Source organism: Erinaceus europaeus, chromosome 1 (assembly GCF_950295315.1).
Source record: "Erinaceus europaeus chromosome 1, mEriEur2.1, whole genome shotgun sequence".
Lineage (NCBI taxonomy): Eukaryota > Metazoa > Chordata > Mammalia > Eulipotyphla > Erinaceidae > Erinaceus > Erinaceus europaeus.
Window position 1 is genome coordinate 20,973,679 of NC_080162.1, and position 24,012 is coordinate 20,997,690.

The 24,012-nt window shown below is 44.8% G+C and overlaps 1 protein-coding gene across 4 annotated transcripts in view; it reads left to right on the top strand.

The window, feature by feature from the left end:
• Positions 1 to 24,012, top strand: part of TSPAN15 (tetraspanin 15) — a 71,439-nt gene that overhangs the window by 24,513 nt on the left and 22,914 nt on the right. For 3 of the 4 annotated variants that reach the window (XM_007524177.3, XM_016188583.2, XM_060197506.1), the window contains 2 exons: positions 14,375 to 14,560; positions 16,386 to 16,460. In XM_007524177.3, coding sequence (XP_007524239.1) covers positions 14,375 to 14,560; positions 16,386 to 16,460 — 261 coding nt within the window. The remainder of the gene's footprint in view (positions 1 to 14,374; positions 14,561 to 16,385; positions 16,461 to 24,012) is intronic. The other variant, XM_016188584.2, reaches the window with a different exon arrangement.

The following is a 24,012-nucleotide window of genomic DNA, read 5'->3' on the forward strand; positions in this document are numbered from 1 at the left end:
ACCCACCCACCCACCCCAGAGTCTTTTACTTTGGTGTAATACTCCAATTCCATTTCAGGTTCGACTTGTGTTTTCTTTTCTAATCTTGTTTTTCAACTTCGGCCTGAGAGTGAGATCATCCCATATTCATCCTTCTGTTTCTGACTTATTTCACTCAACATGATTTTTTCAAGGTCCATCCAACATTGGCTGAAAACGGTGAAGTCACCATTTTTTACAGCTGAGTAGTATTCCATTGTGTATATATACCACAACTTGCTCAGCCACTCATCTGTTGTTGGACACCTGGGTTGCTTCCAGGTTTTGGCTATTACAAATTGTGCTGCCAAGAACATATGTGTACACAGATCTTTTTGGATGGATGTGTTGGGTTCCTTAGGATATATCCCCAGGAGGGGGATTGCAGGGTCATAGGGTAGGTCCATTTCTAGCCTTCTGAGAGTTCTCCAGACTGTTCTCCACAGAGGTTGGACCAATTGACATTCCCACCAGCAGTGCAGGAGGGTTCCTTTGACCCCACATCCTCTCCAGCATTTGCTGCTGTTACCTTTTCTGATGTGTGACATTCTCACAGGAGTGAAGTGATATCTCATTGTTGTCTTGATTTGCATTTCTCTGACAATCAGAGACTTGGAGCATTTTTTCATGTGTTTCTCGGCCTTTTGGATCTCTTCTGTGGTGAATATTCTGTCCAATTCCTCCCCCCATTTTTGGATGGGGTTATTTGTTGTCTTGTTGTTGAGTCTGGTAAGCTCTTTATATATGTTGGTTATTAAACTCTTATCTGATGTATGGCATGTAAAGATCTTCTCCCATTTTGTGAGGGGTCTCTTGATTTGGGTAGTGGTTTCTTTTGCTGTGAAGAAGCTTTTTAATTTGATGTAGTCCCATAGGTTTATACTTGCCTTAGTCTTCCTTGTAATTGGATTCGTTTCATTGAAAATGTCTTTAAAATTTATGCGGAAAAAAGGTCTTCCAATATTTTCCTCTAAGTATCTGATAGTTTCTGGTCTAACATCCAAGTCCTTGATCCACTTGGAATTTACTTTTGTATTTGGTGAAATACAGTGATTCAGCTTCATTCTTCTGCATGTTTCAACCCATTGTTTCCAACACCATTTGTTGAAGAGACTCTGCTTTCCCCATGTAATAGTCTGGGCCCCTTTGTCAAAGATTAGATGTCCATAGGTGTGGGGCCTCATTTCTGGGCTCTCAATTCTATTCCACTGGTCAGTGTGTCTGTTCATGTTCCAGTACCAAGCAGTTTTGATGACAATGGCCCTATAATATAGTTTGAGATCTGGCAGTGTGATGCCTCCGGTTTTGTTCTTTTTTCTCAAGATTGTTTTGGCAATTCTAGGTCTTTTCTGGTTCCAGATAAACATTTGTAGCATTTGTTCTATTCTCCTAAAAAATGTGCTTGGGATCATGATGGGGATAGCATTAAATTTGTAGATGGCTCTGGGTAATATATTCATTTTGATGATGTTAATTCTTCCAACCCATGAGCATGGAATATCTTTCCACTTCTTTGTGTCTTTTTCAATTTCTTTGAGTAGTGACTCATAATTTTCAGTATACAAGTCTTTCACTTCTTTGGTTAGGTTTATTCCTAGATATTTTATTGTTTTTGTTGCTATAGAAAAAGGAACTGATTTCTGGATTTCAATTTCTTCTAACTTAGTGTTTGCATAGAGGAATGCCACTGACTTTTGAATGTTAATTTTATAGCCTGACACATTACTGTATTGCCTGATGATTTCCAAAAGCTTCTTGCTAGATTCCTTAGGTTTTCCATGTATACTATCATGTCATCTGCAAATAAGGAGAGTTTGACTTCTTCTCTTCCAATCTGTATGCCTATTTTTATTTTTTAAACTTATTTATAAAATCAAAAACATTGACATTATTGTTTGTCGAGTCAGTGAGTGCTACTGCGGAATTTAGACTACAAGCTCTTCTTCCCTCAGAAAAACCCTTGAACTAAAGCACCATGGTTACCTGCTGGGGCTCATGTAGTTCCAACCAGGGGGTAAGCCTCCGACCCTCCCTCACCAGCTCTAGAAGCCACATGAATTCAGAAAGAGGTATCGGGGAACATTCTGGTATGAACATTCATTTATTGGGAGAAGAGTACAGGTCTTTATACTGAGTTAAACAAAGGACATTTTTCACATATGTCAGAAATTACAGGTTTCTTAAAGGTCAGCTTGCCCCTATGGTAGGGAGCTGGTGTGACAAGAATTGATGAGATACATAAAGATCAAAATGATTAGTCTCCATGATGCAGGCGAGTTAATTATCCAAAGGTATTTGAAAGAAGCATAGAGGTTAAACCAATAAGGTGAGGTAGAGAAGAAGAAAAACAAAGATTGATGTAAATCACAGATATCAAAGGGCACAAGGAAATAGAATATGGGGTCTCACTGTGGGGTGTATGATAGAGTGTGTTCTCCTTTATGATCAAAAGGTGAAGTGGATGTGTGGACTTTGAGTGAACCCTAAAGCAGGCAGCCATTTGGCGTGCTAGCAGGGGGAACTAAGTGTGAGAGGCTTGTAGGCTTTCTGTGAGCTTGAGAGACTGACAAGGAGAAACTGAGTCTGGGAGACTTTTCCCTTTTGGCTCATCTCTATTAAGGAGAGAGGCTAACAAGTGGGGTGTCTTTCCAGACCTCCATCCAAGGATGGGAGAGCTCCCCTAAGCTCTACCAAGCTTTCACATAGTCCCACAGTTACCAACTCAAGAACAGAAGGGAAAACACAAAGCAGAACCTGGACTGGATTTGTTGTGTTGCACCAAAGGAAAAGACATCGGGCTGGGTGGGAGGTTTCCGGTCCTGGAACGTGATGGCTGAGGAGGACCTAGTGAGGGTTGAATTGTTATGTGGAAAACTGGAAAACGTTATGCATGTACAAACTCTCTTGTGTTTTGCTGTCAACTGTAAGGCATTAATCCTAAAGAAATTTAGAAAAAGGACAGGCAGCAAGTCCACATGCTGACTCTCTGAGGTGAGTTAGTACTTTGGATTTGGAGGGACAGTAGCATGCAGGTGGCGTGTGGCTTCCTGGAGCTGTCCAGTAGGCATCAATGGACTGCACCTCTCTCTGGTCCGTGTAGGTGCTCCTCATGTTCTTCACATGTTAGGTGTGGCATTGGGAAAGTCCATGGTGAAGCTTGTGTGGGTGGTGCACCATCAGGTGTTTGTGGGTAGGAGTGGCGGGCGGTGTCATGATTTCTGCTTCACCTCTGAAAAATAAATAATTCCTGGTATCAACTTGAGGTTTGACATGTCAGCATTACAAAAGTATTGCATCTTCACTGGAGAAGGAGAAGTACCATTTTCTGACCACCTCTAGGTCCCAGGAACTTACATGATTTCTCACTTGAGAGACTTTGTGGTGTATGAGTGGACTGAATTGGACTCTGACCACTTTCCTTCTGGCGTCTATGGGAAGGCTGTGATCTGGGAGGGGAGCCACCAAACTTCCTGTGGAACTCCTGGGTCGTCCTTAGAAATGGAGTCATTTAGAAGGAGAAGATGTGACTTTTAATTCAATATTTATTAGCTTTTCATGCGGTGCCAGGGAATGGACCCCATGTTTGCATGAAGACACAGACTGTGAAGCTGCAGAGGTTAAAAGCAGCAGTTGTGCTGTTGGGTTGCCGCCATGCCCTGCTTACAGGACGGGGTGGGGTGGGGTGGGGGGGGTGGGGAGGCCCCGGTTGAGTTTATTCTTGGGCTGGGCAGGGTTAATGTTGTAAATGTCAGTGCCAGTGAAGGCTCTCCTTTGTTGATTTCCTGAGTGCTCAGAAGTAGGGAGAGATTTCTGTATCTAGGGCCATATAGAAAGTTTTCTGGGGAGGAGGGTATTGAGCTTAGCATGAAGGGTAGGTGACCATCTATTTTGGCTTTGGTACTTCTGTGAAACAGTCAGTCTCCCTTCTGTGACTGCTGTGGAAAGCAGTGCTAGAGGTATGTGCTTTGCCTGAGGCTGGGGCAGTTTTAGATGTAATTAGACCTAAGTTAAAATTCTAGCTTTTCTTTTCTTTTTTCTTTTTTCTTTCTTTATTGGGGGATTAAGGTAGAGTCGACAGTAAATCCAATCGTTTGTACATGCATAACATTTCTCAGTTTTCCAAAGAACAATACAACCCCCACTAGGTCTTCTGCCGTCATGTTATAGGACCTGAACTCTCCGCCACACCTCTCCCATCCCAGAGTCTTTCACTTTGGAATTCTAGCTTTTCTATGTACTGGAATACATCAGTTAAACAAGGTTTTTTTTTTTTTTCTCTAAATTTCAGAGTCCTTATGGACAGAAAAGTAAAAAAAAAAAAAAAAAAAAAAGCCTTTCTTTAAAAAGAATTGGTGAGGATAGATAGCATAATGGTTAGGCAAAAAGACTCTCATGTCTGAGGCTCCAAGGTCTCAGGTTCAAACCCCTATACCACCATAAGCCAGAGCTGAGCAGTGCTCTGGTAAAAAAAAAATTATTATTATTATAATTATTATAAATAATTTTTCAAAAGAATAGGTGGGGCCAGGCAGTGGCACACCTGGTTGAGAGCACGCATTACCATGCGCAAGGACCCAGGTTCAAGCCTGCAGACCTCATCTACAGAGGTAAATCACCACAAGAGGTGAAGCAGTGCTCTCTCTCTCTCTCTCTCTCTCTCTGTATCTCCTCTCCTCCTTCAATTTTCTTACCCCAAGATAGTTTATATTCTTTAAGTCCCTGCACGTGTGAGGTACTGACATCTGTGGTCTGATTGTCTCTTCTGAGTTCCAGCCTTAATTCAGGGGCAAAAAGGTTAGTCAGATGTAGGGTTTTGTGCAAAAGGGGAAAGGATGAAGCATGGACCACCCCCCTTTGCCTCTGCCACACACAAATTTATTTAATTTTTCCTTGACTACAAAACTATATCGAATATTAAAATAAGAAATATTAAACAGTAAAGCCTCGTGATTACCAAAAGTTGATGAAGACAGCTCTTAATTTGTATGTGCTTCACTTGGCCAGGTGGTCCTAACGGGGGACTTCGCTGCCTTTTGTGTCTGCTTCTGGGGTTTCCCACCCACTGCCGCCCCCTCTTCCCACAACGACCCACCGCCTCCTTTATTGTGGCTTCTCACTGATAGCGGGAAAGGTCAGGGAGAGATAACTTCACAAGAATCCCCACTTTCCCCCATTCCTTGAAATTGCTCTTGCCCTCCCTCCCTTGGATCTTTCAGGGGTTGTTCCTGCGCAGCTCATGGGAAAAACTCCATGCCAGGAAGGGGAAGAATGAGGGATCCACCCCTCCCCCAACTCGACTCCTGGTGGACAGGTGTGGGTCCTTAAAGCTGCTGGGATCTGAACTGGAGGCTGTTGTATAGAACACAGTTCTCTTGTGTCCTCTGTGAGCTTGTACCTCTTTTTGAATAGTCTGAAAGGCGGAGGTCCTGGAGCTATGAGCTGTGGGGCCCCAGCAGACTGGATGCTGCAGGCTTCAGGGAAGGCATTCCTGGACAAGGGGGGTGGGGGGAGAGGGCTGCCCAGTGGTGGTTCGGGACAGCGTGTACTCCTGGGCACTTACTCCCTGGCAGGAAGCACCCCCAGCCCACGTCTGCATCCTCTACAGACTCTAAACAGTGAAAAGTTTTAGACTTTTTTTTTTCTTTTTCCCAGAGCACTGCTCAGCTCTGGTTATGGTGGTGTGTGGGATTGGACCTGAGACTTCAGAGCCTTAGACATGAGAATCTCTGCATAATCATTATACAATCTCCCTCACCCTGGATTTCCTTGATAGTTACTTGCCAGGCTACTTTCCACCTATTTTTTCATAAAACTCTTCCCCAAAGGGCTGGGATCCATCAGCTTTTACCACCATTATAGTTTGTGTTTCTTCTTTTTAAAAAGAAATATATTGTTATATTGGATAAGGACAGAGAGAAATTGAGAGAAAATGGAAAGGTAGAGAGGGAGAGAGAAAGAGATACCTGCTTCCTTGAAGCTTCCTTCTGCAGGTGGGGAGGGGGCTTGAACCTGGTTCCTTGCACATTGTAACATGCCCACTCTACTGGATACACCAATATCTGGCCCCTGTGTTTGTTTTTGATTAGAAATTCCATTTACCCTGGTTGTTGAATTTCTGGGCTCACAGACCTCCTAACGTAGCTCTCTTACAACCTAGAATGTGCTGTGTGCCATGTGGGAGTCTTTTAAATCAAGTTTCTGTAACCATTGGTGACAGGAGGGTAGCAAAGCAGACTGGTGTGCCCATTGGGCTTCCGCAAGAGGGTTGTTTCCCAAAGGCCATGCTTTCCATCCCTGGACTTAATTTGGAGAAGGAAGGGAGTTAAGAAATACTTTTGGAAATCTTTCCCCAGATATAGAAAAAAAAAAAAACCTGAAGATAGTGGAAAGTATATTTAGAGAAGTTATAATGAAGAAGATAAAGAAGGGATAACATATGTTTATGATCAGGGGCACCTGACAGAGAAAAAGATGTTACTTCTCAGGGGCCAGCTGAGAGATGGCTCAGCCAATAGAGCCCACAATTTACTATGTGTGCGGACCTGGGTTTGAGCCCCTGGCCAACGAGCACATGAAGTACCTTCACAGAGGAAGCTTCATGAACCATGGAGCAGTGCTCTGGTGTCTCTCCTTTCTCCATGTGTATTTCTCTCTTCTTGTCTGTCTCTCATTCTCTCTATAAAAAAAGGAATTGTGCAGGTGTGGAGTTCAAGTGAGACCCTGGTTTGAAAAAACAAAAAAACAACTTCCCAAAAGAATTTATAGAGTCAATATGGCTCTAATCAAACCTCAGGAGATTATTTTTGTGGAAATTTGACAAGATGATTTAAACACACACACACACAAGTCAAGGCCAAAGAACAGCCAGGATACTTCTGAAGAAGATGGAAGGAGGGACTTGGAAGATCAGATGCTAAGCTGTCTTATAAGGTCATAGTCATCCCTGGGCCGATGATCTCACCAATGTGTCCCAGAACCTTACCTCCCCCGAGCCCTACCCCACCAAGGAAAGATAGAGACAGGCTGAGAGTATGGATTGATCTGCCAACACACATGTCCAGCAGAGAAGCAATTACAGAAGCCAGAACTCGGCCACCCCATCAGCTGGGACCCTAGTCGGAGAGTTCTGATATTCCCAAACAGACATGATAGGCCTAGACCTCAACTAAATCCCTCTCTCCATTGTTACTGGTCATCTCTATTAGGAACAACAAAATAGACCGTTTTGTGCCCCCCCCCCCCATAGGACCTTACACTCAGCGTGGATCAACAATGATAGGAGAATGTTCCATCCTCCGAAGGGAGGATTGACAATATATGCTAAACCTGAGGAAGATGGGTTCTGAAATTGGGGCAGCTTGGAACGTTCCTACTCGTGACCACAGAATGTGAGCTCAGATCTGCAGGGATGCAGAGGTCACATAGGCTCCTAAGATGAATATGGGCCCCAGATCACATCAAATCAATGGGGTTTACAGTCAACAATATTTATACACCTTTCCCATATTTGGGAGCTACTCTCTTCCCTGATCCAGCTTTCTGGTCCTTTTGCAAGCCATGACATCATTTCTCCAGACAACAACTTGGATCCACCTGCATATCAGATGTCAGGCTCAGGAAAACAAACAAATAAACAAACAAAAAACTAGTATAGTCATGGGTCCTTTGGAATATAACTAAAATAGGCCTACTAACTATCTACAAAAAGGAGACACCCCCCCAACTCTTCATCTAAACTAGTTCAGCCTTTAGGTTCATGATTAACCAACAATTTGTTGGGCTTTATATGCTAACTCTTCTTTCAGCCACCAGATTCCAGATGCTACCATGATGCCAGTTGGCCTTCTCTGGGCAGATGACCCCACTAATGTGTCCTGGAGCTCCACTTCCCCAGAACCCTGCCCCACTAGGGAAAGAGAGAGACAGGCTGGGAGTATGGATCAACCTGTCAACGCCATGTTCAGCAGGGAAGCAATTACAGAAGCCAGACCTTCCACCTTCTGCATCTCACAATGACCCTGGGTCCATACTCCCAGAGGGATAAAGAATAGGAAATCTGCCAGGGGAGGGGATAGGATATGGAGTTTTGGTGGTGGGAATAGTGTGGAGTTGTACCCCTCTTATCCTATGGTTTTGGTCAGCGTTTCCTTTTTATAAATAAAAATTAATATATATATATATATATAATTTTTAAAAAGCCAGAACTCCTACCTTCTGCACCCCATAAAGAACTTGGGTCCATTAATCCCAGAGGTGAAGAAATGATAGGGGAAGATGACCAGAGGGCTCTGAATTCCAACTCTTATCAGGACCTGGAGAGAGAAGAGGAAAAAGGGAGGGACATTTGGATGTAATGATAGGTGTAGTAGGTGTGACTTAGAAAGGAAGAGGATATGGGACCATAGGGGAAAAAAGAGGGCAAATACATACAAATATAGACAGATAGTTGTATAAATAAAAATTAACCCATATCTGCAACCTTGGTAGAACTGCTGTAGCTTCCCAATGAAGGGAACAGGAATACACAACTCTGGGGGGTGGGGTGGGAATAGTGCAGAATTATACTCCTGTTATAATTTTGTAAATCAATATTAAGTTACTAATAAAATACAAAATAAAAAAGTCATATTCAATATGAGTGGGAGGTTTGTCTAAGAAGAGACAGATTGAGTCATGGGAGGGGTGGGAGCCAGAAACAGACATGGGCATATATGGAGCCTAAGTCCCAGAGTTCCGGGCTCAGAGGAGACTTTCGGACCGCTTCACACTAGGCAGCCCTGCAGCTTACTGGGGACACGTGACTCCCAAAGCCCGACCCCCTAGCGGCCAGCAGCATGTTCTTTCCCTCTTTGGCCCCAGATGGGCAGGACTGTGTGCCCCTGCCCCAGCCTTGTTTAGCTGAAACTGTCCTGCTTGACAAATGGGCCATTTGCTTCCTGCACTGGAGCAAGTGTTGGCTGCTTCGAGAAGGACTATAATTAGCAGAGAAGAGTGGATGGGATTGAATCCTGGTGTGGGCAGCTCATGTGATTTCTAAATGGAGACATCAGTTGATGCCATCGGAGATGTAAATGTCATCTGGAAGCATTGATGCTCTGGGGAGGCAGGGGGTGGCTATTCTGACCTCTCCTCATGACTTCAGCTCTCAAACATAAGAATGAGGACCTCAGGTTGACTTCAGTTTGTGGGGAGCAGCCTTCAGTATGGCTTTGCTTAGTGGTAGGTGAGGGTCTGGAGTAAGCAGCCCCTTTGGTTGACCAATGAAAAATGAATGTGCTGATGACTCTTCAAAGTGCTGGAGGAACCAGGAAGCCTGAACTAGGGTCTGCCATGGGAGCTTTTCCCAGAATGCGAGTGGTCTAGAGGTGATGTCATGTAAAGCTGGCTAGCAAGGAAGAGGCGATGATTCATTTACACAGGGGGAGAGATCAGAGGCAGAGGAAGTTATTTTGCCTGCCAGCTAAGCTATTCTGGAATGACTCCTGGGTCTCTGGGGAGCTTATAAAAATAGAAGAAGCTACTGACTGCCTTTACAGAGAAGGCCAGAGTCATATCTGCTCAGGATTGGGACCAATGGCTAGCTCTGGTGTTTTTGGAGACAGTTTCCAATGCAGGACATCTTAACCCAGGAGTAGAGCCTTGGGCAGGAACAGGGGTGGTGGTGGTGGTGGTGGTGACTAGCTAAGGTAATGGGAGAGTGTCAGGGTGGGAAGGAAGGACGGGTCTCTCAAGAGTCTTTGGCATCAATTTTGGTAATATGTGCACTTAACTGGGTGTGCCACCCCCTGACCCCTACGGCATCGATTTTAAATTAAGTATTAGGGTATTTTGTTTCTGCAGTGACAGTGTGTGGATTATACTATCCATCAAAGTACTTTCAGGGGGTAGGAGTCTTTCTGCTCTGTGTCTGGTCAAGGTTAGGGCTGAGTGAGAAATTCTTTTTTTTTTTTTTTTTTGACATCACTCTGGTACATGTGCTGCTGGGGATTGAACTCAGGACCTCATGCTTGAGAGTTCAGTGCTTTATCCACTGCGCCACCTCCCAGACCACAGAGTGAGAAATTCTTTACAAATGAAGTAGTGTGGAAGGAGAGGATTTGACATACATTTATTTATTTATTATTTACTATGTAGTGCCAGAGAATGAGCCCAGGCTCTTCACATGTGCAGTGCTGCTGATCCCTGGCCTGATTTTTATTTTATTTTATTTTATTTTATTTTATTTTATTTTATTTTTAGAGACAGAGAGAGGAGAGGAGGTGGGGGCAGACACCAAGATACCATTGCACCATTCCTGGAGTTTTTCCATTGCTCTCCATGGTGCTCTCCTGCATTGCTGGGGTGAAACCAAGGCCTTATGTCTGGAAGTTATGTGTTCTCCCCACATTTGTATTTATAAAACTGTCTCCCTGAGACTCAGTGGTGGTCCAGCTGATTGAGGACACACTACCATGTCCAAGGATCCTGTTTAAGGCCGTAGGCCTCACCTGCACGGGGGAAGCTTCAGGAGCAATGAATGAGTGCTGCAGGTGTGCCTCTCTTTCTTTCTCCCTTGTTATCTCTTCCTCTTTCCCTCTCAGTGTCTCTCTGTCTTATCAAATAAAAAGGAAGAAACAAAAAGAAAAAAAAATGGCCACTAAGAACAGTGAATTCATTGTGCAGGCACTGAGCCCCAGAGATGTACCACTGGTGGCAAACAAACAAATAGGAGAAAGAAACCAAAGACAATCTCTTTCCCCTTATTTTGAGAAGGTCCATGGGACGTAGACAAGTTTTAATAATGATATCACCATGTTCTGGGTCTTGAAGCATGAACTGGACAGATAGCCTCTAGTAATCTTTATCAAACTGGGATTTTATTTCTTGTAGAGGTGTGTGTGTGCGTGCGTGCGCGTGCGTGTGTGCGTGCGGGCGTGCGCGTGCCTGCACAAGCATTTATAAATTTGTTCTTGGACATGACCAACTTGTTTGTAGTGACTGACAGTAGAATTTGCTGAAGCCTCAGACACCTCCTGGCCCATGTGGATTGGAAAAGCATTCCTTTTGGATATTTCGAGCAGTGGATGTCAGTAATCCTGGATTATCTTTTCAACTAAAGGAGAGTGGCCAGGAAATACAGCAAAGTGCTATGCTTTTCATGTTTCCACTCAGACCCAAGTCTGCTTGACTTCTGGCATCCCCACTACTGGTCAGAATTTAGGGAAATGCCGAGAGGTGGGCCTGGAGCTCCTTAGAAGTCAAGGGCAGGCAGTAGCCATTTCAAGGCTGGGGCAGAACAGGGAGTGACTGGAGCCTGCGGCCACATAGGTGCTTCAAACACCAGCTGTAGAGTGACTGTGCTCGTGGCAGGTGCTGCCAACATCTTGTATGGGTCATCCCTCACTCACTCCCTTTACTTGGACCATAGTTGTCAGCACCACAGTTTCCAGTTACTCTCCTGCTGCCTTCAGCTCAGCAGAAACCTTTAGTGTATCTAATGACTTATGCCTGCCCTCCACTATGTTTGGCTGGAAATTCAGCATCTTTGCAGAAGCAGGAAACTGAGGAAGCAATATTAAATTCTAACCCAACAAGACCTGTTGGAAATTGTTCTTATCCATTCAACAGATACTGAATTTTTTTTTTTAATTATCATCAGTGATCACTGTGATAAATCCACTATTCCTGGTGGCCATTTTTTCCTTTGTAATTTTTATTGTGCAGGACAGAGAGAAACTGAGAGAGGATGGGGAGATAAAGAGGGAGAGAGAGAGAGAGACACATGCAGACCTGCTTCACTGCTCATGAAGCAGACCCCCTGCAGGTAGGGAGTGGGGGGTTTGAACCCAGGTCCTTGTGCTTGGTAGTATGTATGCTTAACTGGGTGCGCCATTGCTCAGTCCCCTTCAAGAGATACGGAGTGTAAAAAAAAATGTATTTCTTAAATGTCAGCACTGTCCTGGTTGCTATTGGTACCTGAATCCTATCATATCTCTCCTGACATGAGCTGATGTTCTTGTGGGGAAGGCAATTAACTAGATTAAATTTTTATTATATTTATGTATTAACTTGATATGAGAGAGAAAGTTGAATGAGGAAGAGGAAATAGGGGAGAAAGAGAGAGAGAGAGAAGAGATGAGAGAGAGAGAGAGAGAGACCTGCAGTCCTGTTTCACCCCAGTGAGGCTTCTCCTCTACAGGTGGGGACTGGTGACTTGGACCCGTGTCCTTGCATATTATGATGTGCGAGCTTAACCAGCTGTGCACCCTCACCTAGCCTTGAAGAAGGCAAATAATTAAAAATTAAGTGGCCTCATATTAAATATTGCTCAGTGTAAAGAGAAGAAATAAAGCAAGAGGTCAGAAATTTCTAGGGGGAAGGTTTTTTTTTTTTCCACATTTTTCTTTTTATTGGGGGAATTAATGGTTTACAGTCAACAGTAAAATACAGTAGTTAGTACATGTGTAACATTCTCAGTTTTCCATATACCAATTCAACCCCCACTAAGTCCTCCTCTGCCATCATGTTCCAGGACCTGAACACACCACCTACCCCCACCCCAGAGTCTTTTACTTTGGTGCAATACACCAACTCCAGTCCAAATTCTTTGTATCCTCCCTTCCGTTCTTACTTTTCAACTTCTGTCTATGAGCAAGAACATCTCATGTTCATGGGAGAAAAGCTTTAAGTAAAATGGCTCCAAAAGCCCTCTACAAAGGTGAAAACGGAACAGAGATGGGGAAGGTGGACGCGAGTGAGTCTTGCGGACGTCAGGAGGAAGAGCACTCGTGGCTGTGGCAGCAGCCTGTGCAAAGGTCCTGAGGTGGGCACCTTTGGTGTGCTCAGTGAGCAGTCAGGGTGAGCCTGGATGAGCTTAGAGCAGAGTGAGGAAGAGGAGGGAGCCAGATGTGGGATCAAATGAGTGTGGGCTTGTAGGCCGTCATTAGGGTTGTGGCTCCTTGGACAGAGAACAATCCTGATGAGCTTGTTCTCGGCTGTGGACAACAGGCCAGTGAGGGCATTATGCTAGAATCCTGGGGACATAGGGGATTGAGGGGCCCAGACTTGCTGAGGCTTTGGAGTGATGCTGGTAGATAAAACCTCTGTGGGTTTTCAGGCGAAGATAAGTGTGTCTGCGAAGGGCTTTGCCACCTGGTTTTGTGCAACGGCTCCTGCAGTGGCCACCTTCCACTACTAGGAAGGTTGGCGAGGAGTGTGATGCCCTCCTGGTCCGACCTCTGACTCCCCTGATGGCCGTCCCGGGAGAAAATCTCATGTTTATGGTGCTGTGAGAGTGCCCTGCACCCCCAGCAGTACTGAAATTTCCCCTAGCTGACTTGCCAGCGTGACAGACATCACACCGACCCCATGCTTTTGGGTTTATAGTGTTCCTGCCTTTGTTAGCTCCCCACTCCCCCAAGTCCTGCAAAAACCGACTGTTTTTTTCCAGGTTGTAGCAGATTTATGCAAGGCTCAGGACTGGCAAGTGGCAGAGCTGAGTCTCGAACCCAGGATTCCATTCCCCTGGCTCACCTCTAGCAGCATTTCCAAATAGGGCCCGTATCTGTTGGCTCGGGTTGCCCTCCTGATGCACCATGACTGCGTGACGTAAACAACAGAACTTGATGGTCCCAACATGTAGAAAGGTGCGAGGCCAAGATGAAGGGGTCAGCAGGCTGGTTCTCCTCTGAGGCCTCTCTCCTGGGCCTGAGGTGGCCGCCTTCTCCTTGTATCTATCTCCACTTGGTCTCCTGTGTGTGGTGTGTGTGTCAGCATCTTTTTTTTTTTATTTTTAATGATCTTTATTTATTTATTGGCTAGAGACAGCTAGAAATTGAGAAGGAAGGAGAAAATCGAGAGGGAGAGAGGGAGAGAGATACCTGCAACACTGCTTCACCACTTGCAAAGCTTTCCCCTTGCAGATGGGGACCAAGGGCTTGAACCTGGGTCCTTGGACATTGTAACTTGTGTGCTCCACCAGGTGCGCCACCACCTGGCCCCTGTGTGTCAGTGTCTTGATCCGGAGCTTTTTTTTTTTTTTTTTTTTAACCCTTTTTACTTATTTATTATTGGATAGAGATAGAGGAAAATTGAGAGAGGAGAAGGACTAGAGAGGGGAAAGAGACAGAGAGACACCTGCAGCTCTGCTTCACCACTTGTATAATCACATTCTGAGACATTGAAGCTAAAGACCAAAGAATATAAATTGGGTGGGGAGCAGAGCACTCAAATCAGACCATAGCAGAGTCCCGCCTATGTGGTCACCCAGGGTGACCTCCCCCCAGGTAGGAGGTGCCACAGCCCCCCGAGCAGACTCTTGAGGATGATCAAGTGACCGCTATCCCTTTCCTCTCTCTTTCTGCCTTTCTTGTCACAGCTCATCGGAGCCCTGGTCCTCTCAGTGGGAATCTATGCTGAGGTGGAGCGGCAGAAATACAAAACCTTAGAGAGTGCCTTCCTGGCCCCGGCCATCATCCTAATTCTCCTGGGAATCGTCATGTTCATCGTCTCCTTCGTCGGTGTGCTGGCCTCCCTCCGTGACAACCTGTGCCTTCTCCAGTCGGTGAGTCTGCCCCCCCCCCACTCCTCAGCCCTGGTATGTGCATGTGGGGTGCTGGGGTGGGGTGGAGAGGGCACTGGGAGCTCCAGGAGGGCTGGGGACACTCCCTGTGGGCCCTTGGGAAGCCTTGTTGCTTCAGCCCTTACTTCAGACCACCTCTTGGTGAGGCCAGGGGGGAGGGGGGCTTCCTGGGTTCACCCCTCCATCCATACTGCCCCTCCATAGCCTGCTTCTGTGTATAAAAGCTGGCTTGAACCTTCTTGCTTAGGGGATGGGTGGTGGTACACCTGGCTGAGTACACGTGTTACAATGCACAAGGACCCAGGTTTGAGCCCCCGGTCCCCACTAGCAGGGGAAAAGCTTTGCAAGTGGTGAAGCAGGCCTGCAGATGTCTCTCAGTCTCTCTTCCTCTCTGTCTCCCCTACCCTCTCAATTTCTTCAGGCCACGTGCGCTTAACCCACTGTGCTACCACCCGCCTCCCCCGCCTTTTAAAAAATATTTTTATTTATTTTTATTGTTGGATAGAGACAGAGAGAAACTGAGAGGGGAGGGGAAGATAGAGAGGGAGAGAAAGATAGATGCCTGCAGACCTGCTTTGCCGCTTGTGAAGCCACCCCCTGCAGGTGGGGAGCCGGGAGCTCGAACTGGGATCCTTACGCCGCTTCAGGCCAACCTCTCAATTTCTGACTGTACCCAGTAAATAAATCAAGAAAACTTTTTTTTTAAACTGCTTTTGCTTAAACCCTGTGTCAATCTTCATGCTCACTTAAGAATAGGAGAAATCACACTCAAATGGAAAAGAGTAAAAAAAACATAATAATAATAATAATAATAATAATAATAATAATAATAATAATAAATGTGGTTGGTAGTGAGTCCTTGGCTCCTATAACCAGCTGATCCACCCTGGGCCCAGGATTTGGACAGTGACGGTGAGTTCTCTGTCCAGCTCCCAGCTGTGGTTCCCAGTTGCGTTCAGGTTCACTTTGACACAGTTTCTGGCAGCCTCAGGTCTTCAGGATCCTCATAGTTCTTGAGGTAACTCTGGCTTATGTCCCTGGACTTTGATGGACCTATTTGGGTTAAGGGGGGGAGGCATAGTCAGACTTTCTTACTGAGAAATGGCTCCCCAGTTCCTCAGTGAGGCAGACCCACTTACTCTGAGTGTGTGAGTGTGTGAGTGTGTGTGTGTGTCCCCTCATTGTCCACCCTTCCCCATGGAAAGCCCCTAAAAGCCCTTAGAAATAGGGCTTTAGGGCTGCCTGCAACTGGAATTTGCTGAATCAGTTTGGACAATGCCTTGTTGCTGGTAAATGGTGTGTGTGTGTGTGTGTGTGTGTGTGTGTGTGTGTGTGTGTGTGCGCGCGCGCATGCGCACACACATGCAAAGGCTCTAAGCCTCAGACAGCTTCTTACCTCTGCCAAGGCCTTAGGGAGCCCCGTTCTAAGCAGCTGTTTGGCAGAGCTGAAAATACTGCCCCACCTGCTCGTCAAGACAGAGCTGTCCCCTCTGACTCAGCTCCATCCATGACCAGCCCTCTGCATGGAGAGATGTTGGGAGCAGTGGAGGCAGGTGGGGTGTTTTCCCTTCAAGAACCCATGGAGGGCTTCTGGGACAGGTGTTGATGACAGTCTGTGTGGGACAGCGGAATCACTCTTCCTGATCGCCAGAGACAGGCTTTCCTGGGGAATGCAGTCACATCCTGTGTCCTCACAGGGAAGCTGTCAGAGCTCCCCCAGCTGGTGCTCCTCTCTGCGCTTGGCCTCTGGCCAGGTGGCACTTCCCCTCAGCACCTCAAGTTGAACTCTCTGCATTTTGTTTTTCAGTTTATGTACATCCTTGGGATTTGCCTCATCATCGAGCTCATTGGTGGAGTGGTGGCCTTGATCTTCAGGAACCAGGTGGGCCTGCTTCTCAGCCCTGTGTGTGCTGAGCACTCACTCTGTGTGTCCTGGACTGGGCAGCGGCTGTGGCAGATCGTAAACACACTCTGCAGGGCTTCCACTTAGTGGTGGAGACAGATACTGGACAGGCCAGCAGGAGAATAAGAATAAACCAGGGGAGCTTGCGGGGTAGAGGGCAATGAAAGAATGCAGAGAAGCTGGTCAGGTGAGGAGTGCAGGGTGGAGGGCCAGGCAGAGAGGCTGCTAGGGCAGCAAGGAGTGTGGCAGGTTTTTGGAAGAACCAATATCACTTGCCGGAAGCTGGGGGGGTGGTGAAGAGAAGGGGTGAAACGCAGAGCTCAGAGGCCCTCATGTACCAGGAGGTAGGAACGTGGGATGATTGCTCAAGGGACAGCCAGGCAGTGGTGCGCTGGGTAGAGCGCACATGCTACCGTACACAAGAACCTGCGGTTCAAGCCCTTGGTCCTCACCTGCAGGGGAGAAGCTTCAGAAGAGGTGAAGCATTGCTGCAGATGTCTCTATTCCTCTCTCTACATCCCCCCCCAACTTATATATGTCTCTATCAGAAAGAAGAAAAGAAAAACGATTAAAAAAAAAAAAGTGTGAAGAGGCATCTCAGTACAGCTCCATGGAACTCCCTTGTCCCTGGTGCTCCCATTTGTTGCCAGGGCTTGAACCCAGGGCTGTGCAGTTGGTAAGGTGCGCCCTCTACTGGACGAACCATCTCCTGGATGAGAAGTTCCCTCCTACCCTTCACCTAACACTCTTCTACCAGAATTTCCCTGGGGCTTCACATCTGCAAGAAGTCATTGTTCCGTGCATCGTCTTTTAATTTTTTTTTTTTTCAGATAGAGGAAAAGAGACAGAAAGGGGGAGACAGAGAGAGAAGGAGAGACACTGCAGCAGTACTCTATGGCTTGTGAAGCTTCCCCACTGCACGGAGCTCCCATGGGCTGACTGGGAACGGAAGCCCCAGTCCTTAACACATGTAGAGTATATGAGCTCTCATCTCACAAGACTGAAAACCATTGTATTTATAGCTTAACATAGAGGCCTATGTACAGACATGGCAATACCCGCCACATTTTCTTTCTTTGTGTATCTGGTGATGGATGCTTGCATTGTTCTCTGTATCTTGGCTGTGGGGAATGCTCTGGTGCACATGGGACTTCGCTTCATGGCAGACAGCTCTTTGAGAGAGTGATTTCATTTCCTCTGGATAAATGCCCAGAAGCAAGATAGGATCATATGATAGTTCTATTTATAATTTTTTGAGAAACCTTAATGCTGGTTTCCATAATGATCGTACCAGTTGATTTTTCCACTCACAATGTGCAAAGGCTTCCTTTCTCTTTACCAACACTTATCAATCTCTTGTCTTTTTTTTTTTAATTTATTTCTTTATTGGGGAATTAATGTTTTACATTCAACAGTAAATACAATAGGTTGTACATGCATAACATTCCCCAGTTTCCCATTTAACAATACAACCCCCACTATGTCATTTATCATCCTTCATGGACCTGTATTCTCCCCACCCACCCCAGAATCTTTTACTTTGGTGCAATACGCCAATTCCATTTCAGGTTCTACTTGTGTTTTCTCTTCTCTTGTCTTTTTTAATAAGTAACATACTCACAGATGTGAAGTATTATTCTACTGTAGTTTTTAAAATATTTTTTACAAAAGTATTTTATTTATTTGTTTAGAGAGAGAGATTAGCCCGACTGCTGCTGTGTCCTATGGAGTGCTGGGGATCAAACCTGGGTCCTTATGAATAAGGAGTGCACGCTACCCGTTGAACCATCTCTCTGGTCTGGATTGTAGTCTTGATTTACATTTCCCTGATGATGAATGATGTTGAGCCCCTTTTTATCTGTTGGCCATTTATCTTTTAAAACTATTTTTTTATTATTTGTGTGTGTGTGTGTGTGTGAGAGAGAGAGAGGGAGAGAGAGGGAGGGAGAGAGAGAGAGATTGAGAACAGACACTGCTCAGCTAACTCATGGTGGTAGTGAGGATTGAACCTGGGACCTCAGAGCCTCAGGCATGAAACTCGTTTGGATAACCATTATGCTGTCTCCCCAGTCCTGTCTGTCTTCATTGGAAAAAATATCCATGTACGTCCTCTGCCTGTTTTTTGATCAAGTTATTTATCCTTTTAACTATTGAGTTGTCAGGGTTCTTTATATATTTTATGTATCAACTCCCATCAGATGCTTTACAAATATTTTCTCTTCTTCTGTGTTTTGCCTTTTCATTTTACAATTTGTTTCCTTTGTTGTTTAACGTAGCCCTAGTGCTGATTTTGCTTTTGTTACCAGTATACGTGGTGTCATGCTGATGGGCTTTCCTCTGTTCTTTTATCTAGTCCTTTCACAATTTCGGAGCTTACATTTAAGTCTGGCCTATTTCCAGCCAATCTTTTGTGTATGTTATAAGGATCCAATTTAATTCTTTTGCATGTGGTTATCTACTTCAAACACCACTTCCCTGTTGAGTATTCTTGGCATTCTTGTCTAAAATTAGGTGACCATATAAGCATGGTTGCATATCTGGGCTTTCTATTCTGTTCCACTTATCAATTTGCTTCCTTTTATGCCAGTATCATAGTGCTTTTATAACTATAGCTTGGGGCTGTAGTTTGAAGTCAAGACGTGTTGGGTGTTGTTGTTTTGTTGAGCAGAGAGGTCTTGTTCATATGTGACACTCCCGGATGTATTTTTAAAGTTCATCTAGAGAGACAGAGAGTAAGAGAGATACCACAGAGCTTCTTTTAGTGCCGTATCACTTCCCATATGGTACCGGAGTTTAAACTTGGGCCCTTGGACCAGATGTAGGATAAGGCATGCTCCCTACCTGATGAGCTATCTCTTTTGCCTGTGTCTGACTTTTTATCAGCTCTGCTCTTTGCTGTTTTTTTAGTATTTCTCTGCTATATAGAGAGAGTCTTTTGTGATTCCATATGAATTTCAGGATTTCCCCCTTCTACTTCTGTGACAATTCATTAGACTTTTGACATTAAATATATACATTTTTTTGCATTAAATATATATATTACTTTGGGTAGTGTAGAAATTTTTATATTAATTTTTCCAGCTCATGAACAAATGATATATTTCTAGCTATTAGTGTTATAGATTATTCCATTAATGTTTTATTATTTTAGTTTAAAACGCTTATTACTTCTTTACAGAATTTATCAGTCAGCACTTTATTCTTTTTTTTTTTTTTGCCCCCAGGGTTGTCACTGGTATTTAATGCCTGCATAATGAATTCAACACTCCTGGCAGCCATTTTTTTTTCTCTTTATTTGATAGGCTAGAAAGGACCCATGTTCAAGCCCCTGGTCCCCACCTGCAGCACAGCATATTGCTCATGAAGCCTCCCCCTCTGCAGGTGGGGATGAGGGGCTTGAACCCGGGTCCTTGTGCACTGTAACATGTGTGCTCAACGGGGTGCACCACCTCCTGGATCCTATTTTATTCTCTTTGACTGCTATTGTGATTGGGATCTTTCATCCTCCTGTGTATAAATACAGCTGATATTTGTGTTCTGGTTCTAGCATTAAGATATTTTATTTATTTATCAGAGAGAGACAGAGAGGAATTGATAGGGAAGGAGGAGATAGATATTGAGGGAGAAAGAGAGACGCCTGCAGTACTGCTTCACTGCTCATGAAGTTTCCCCCTGTAGATGAAGACAAGAGTCTTGAGCCAAGGTCCTTGTGGATGGTGACATGTTCACCCTCATAGGTGCTCCACCACCCAGCCCTGATTTTTGCACTATTTAACTTTACTGAATTCACTTCATATATATATATTTTTTTATTAGTGATTTAATATTGATTTGCAAAAGTATGGAATAGCAGGGGTATAATTCCATACCTTTCTCACCACCAGAGTTCTGTCCCCATTCCCTCCACTGGAAACTGCAGTAGCTCCTAACTTTTTAGGGATTGCTATATAAAATAGCTTGCCATCTGTAAACAGAGGATTTTACTTTTTCCTCGTTAAAAGAAATGGATTTTATCTCTTTTTCTTGCCTAATTTTTCTGCTTAGAACATCCAGTACTATATTAAATGGGAGTGGTGAGATTGGATAGCTTATCTCTTCTCTTCTTCTGATCTTAAAAAAATTATATATGTATATCTATTTTTAGTTGCCACCAGGGTTATTGCTGGGGCTCAATGCCAACACTATGAACCCACTGTTCCCAGTGACCGTTATTTTTCTTTCTATTTTTCCTTTTGATAGGACAGAGAGAAATTGAGATGGGAGGAGAAGATAGAAAGGGGGAGATATTTTTTCTTTTTAAAAATTTTTTTTGGGGGATTAATGTTTTACAGTGCCAGTATATACAATAGTTATATGCATGGCATATAACTCCAACTAGGTCCTCTGCCGTCATGTTCCTGAACCTTGACATTTGTTTACTGACTCAGTTTTCTTATTTGTTATTTTTCTGTTCTGATTTTTATTTTGATATTACTAAATACATATTTTAAAAAATATATTTATTTATTTTTATAGAGAGAGACATTGGGAGGAGAGGAGAAATCCAAGAAGGAAAAAGAGAAACAGCACAGCATTGCTTCATCATGCATGAGGTGTTCCTTCTACAGGTGGAGAGCAGGGACTTGGGCCCTAGCCCTTGACTGTAACGTGTGTGCCCTACCATCCGGGCCCTGTTTTGGTAGATTTTATGTTTTTAGAAGTTAATTAATTTATTTCTTCTGTGTTATCTGTGTGTGTTTTATGTACAATTGTTCGTAGTAGTCTGTTGGGATTTTTGTATTTCTGTGGTATCAGTTGTAATGTCTCCTATCATGTCTGATTTTATTTCTTAAATGTTATTTATTTGTGAGAGGGAAGGAGGGAGGGAGGGAGGGAGGGAGAGAGAAGTAGAAAACTGCACAGCCCTGGCATAAGCTGGTGGCAGAGACTGAACCTACAGCTTCTGGGACCTCAGGCAGCTTCATTTCTGGTTTTATTTGAGTCTTCTCTCTCTTTTTATTTTTTGTCTAGCTAAATGCTTATGGACTTTATTTGCTCTTAAAAACTCTTACATTTATTGATCTTTTCTATTCTTTTTAGTTAATATTTCATTTCTTTCCATTCTGATATGTGTTACAGCTTACCTTCTGACAGTGACCTTGATTTGTCTTTTCTTTTCTAGATTCTTGAGTAGCAATGAGATGGTTTATTTGAAACCTTTCCTCTTTTTTCAATGTAAGTGCTTATCATTATAGAGTCCTCTCTTAGTGTTGCTCTGATTGTATTCCCCATAAGATTTGGTATGTTGTTTTTCTATTTTCATTTGTCTCTCTACATTTTTTTAAAATTTTCCTTTTGATTTCTTCTTTGTCCCCTGATTTTCTTCCAAGTCTAGTCTTGCTGACTGCCCCCCCTGCCTTTATTATTATTATTATTATTTTCTATTTTTTAGGCCATCTGCTTTGAGCTGGCAAATCCAGAGTCTGGTTTCATTTTTCAGCAGCCCTGAGGGGAGAGGGGCATTTTTGCCGCTGCCCCTAGCTCCCAGACAGCTCACATACATATTCCAGTGCTGTGGGCAGTGCTTTCCTGGTCCTGGTCCTGGTCAGCTGCATCCATGGCTTTCACAAGCAATTCTCTAACCGCAGGAGCGGTTTCCAGTGAGTGACTTTCACTACCACAGGCCCATTTGTCAATTTGCAATGCCCAATAGGTCAACAGGGGCATGGCAATACTCCTTACTAGTGGTATAGCTGAGCCAAGACAAAACCTCCAGGGGCCCCCTCAGTCTTCCTCTTCACGCTATGGGCCTCACACTATGGGCCTCACACTATGGGCCTCATGCTATGGGCCTCATGCTATGGGCCTCACGCTATGGGCCTCACACTATGGGCCTCACGCTATGGGCCTCATGCTATGGGCCTCACACTATGGGCCTCATGCTATGGGCCTCACACTATGGGCCTCACGCTATGGGCCTCACACTATGGGCCTCACACTATGGGCCTCACACTATGGGCCTCACGCTATGGGCCTCATGCAATGGGCCTCACACTATGGGCCTCGTGCTATGGGCCTCATGCTATGAGCCTCACACTATGGGCCTCATGCTATGGGCCTCACACTATGGGCCTCATGCTATGGGCCTCACACTATGGGCCTCACACTATGGGCCTCATGCTATGGGCCTCACGCTATGGGCCTCACACTATGGGCCTCACACTATGGGCCTCACGCTATGGGCTTCACGCTATGGGGTCAGGGATGAGAGTTCCCAGTCACCCTCCAACCCAGAGAGCCCCCTGGGCTAAAGTGAGCTCCTTACCCTTGAAAAGGGTCCTCGTGTGGCCCTGGGAGCAGAGGGCATCAGTATGTAACTGCCGAAGGCCCCTCACAGTAGGGCTGTCAGCTCTCTGGGTGGTGCTGTCACATGTCTTTTAATTCAAAAGAAATTTAAAATGGTGTATGAAACTATACAGGCAGTGTGAGCTTCACTTACTGGAGACACAGACTTAGAAAACTCTGGAAGGAAATACAAATATTGATTCTTTAAAGGATGGGCTAGGTGATCTTTCTTTATATTTCCCCTACCTCCCTCCACCACCTTTTTTTTTTTTTTCATATATATGAAGCATTTGGCATGAACTCAAAGACTTGTGCATGCGTGACACCAATTGGTGGCCTCCCTAGAACAATTTTTTTTCATTTTACTTTATTTTATTTTAAAGAGAAAGAGACAGAGTGGGAGAGAGAGAAGACACCACTGAATTGCTCCACCATCCATAGGCCTCCCCCCAGCACTGTCTGTGGTACCACATCTTAAACCCAGGGTCTCCCCCATGACAAGGAATGTGCTCTACTGGGTTAGCTTTCTCCTAGTCCCCTTTACCTGCTCCCTTCCTTTTTAAAAAATAAATAAAGAAAGAATGGGGAAGACCATATAAAGAAAAGTAATGTCCCATTCAGTCCTAATACAATGTGATTTTACAAAACAAGAGATGGACCAATGGTGAGGATGGAGAAGGAGCAGTCTGACTGTTGCTGACAGCAGGAAAGGATAGTATAAGGTAGAAACACAGAGGAGGTGCAGTCAAGGCTGGCTTCCAGAAGGTGAGTTCCCATCTCCCTTTTTTCTTCCCCCAACGGAGAGAACAGATTTCTCTGAGCCATACTATAATAAGCTTAGTCTGCAGCCCCAGAGGCTCTGCTAAGTCTGAGACTCTGCTTGTGATAAATGAGGACAAAAGGACTTCACAGTGGAGTCTAGGGAAGATACACAGACTGTGGCTTTAGCCAAGCAATCAGATATAAACAGGCGCCCAGGCTCAGGGCGAGGGTTCTGTTGACAGGTGTGACTTGGTGGCCACGCTGAAGTAGCTTCTCTGTGTAGAGTAGAGAGACTGTGTGTTGGGGAGCTGGGCACAGAGCTGGTAGATGCAGAGTCCCATCATTAGAAATACAGCACCCTGGTCCCACAGCTGGGGAGAAGCCTAAATGGTCACCACCCCCACAACTTGTGGGTCTTATTCTTCCTGACATTTGGTCTCACCCC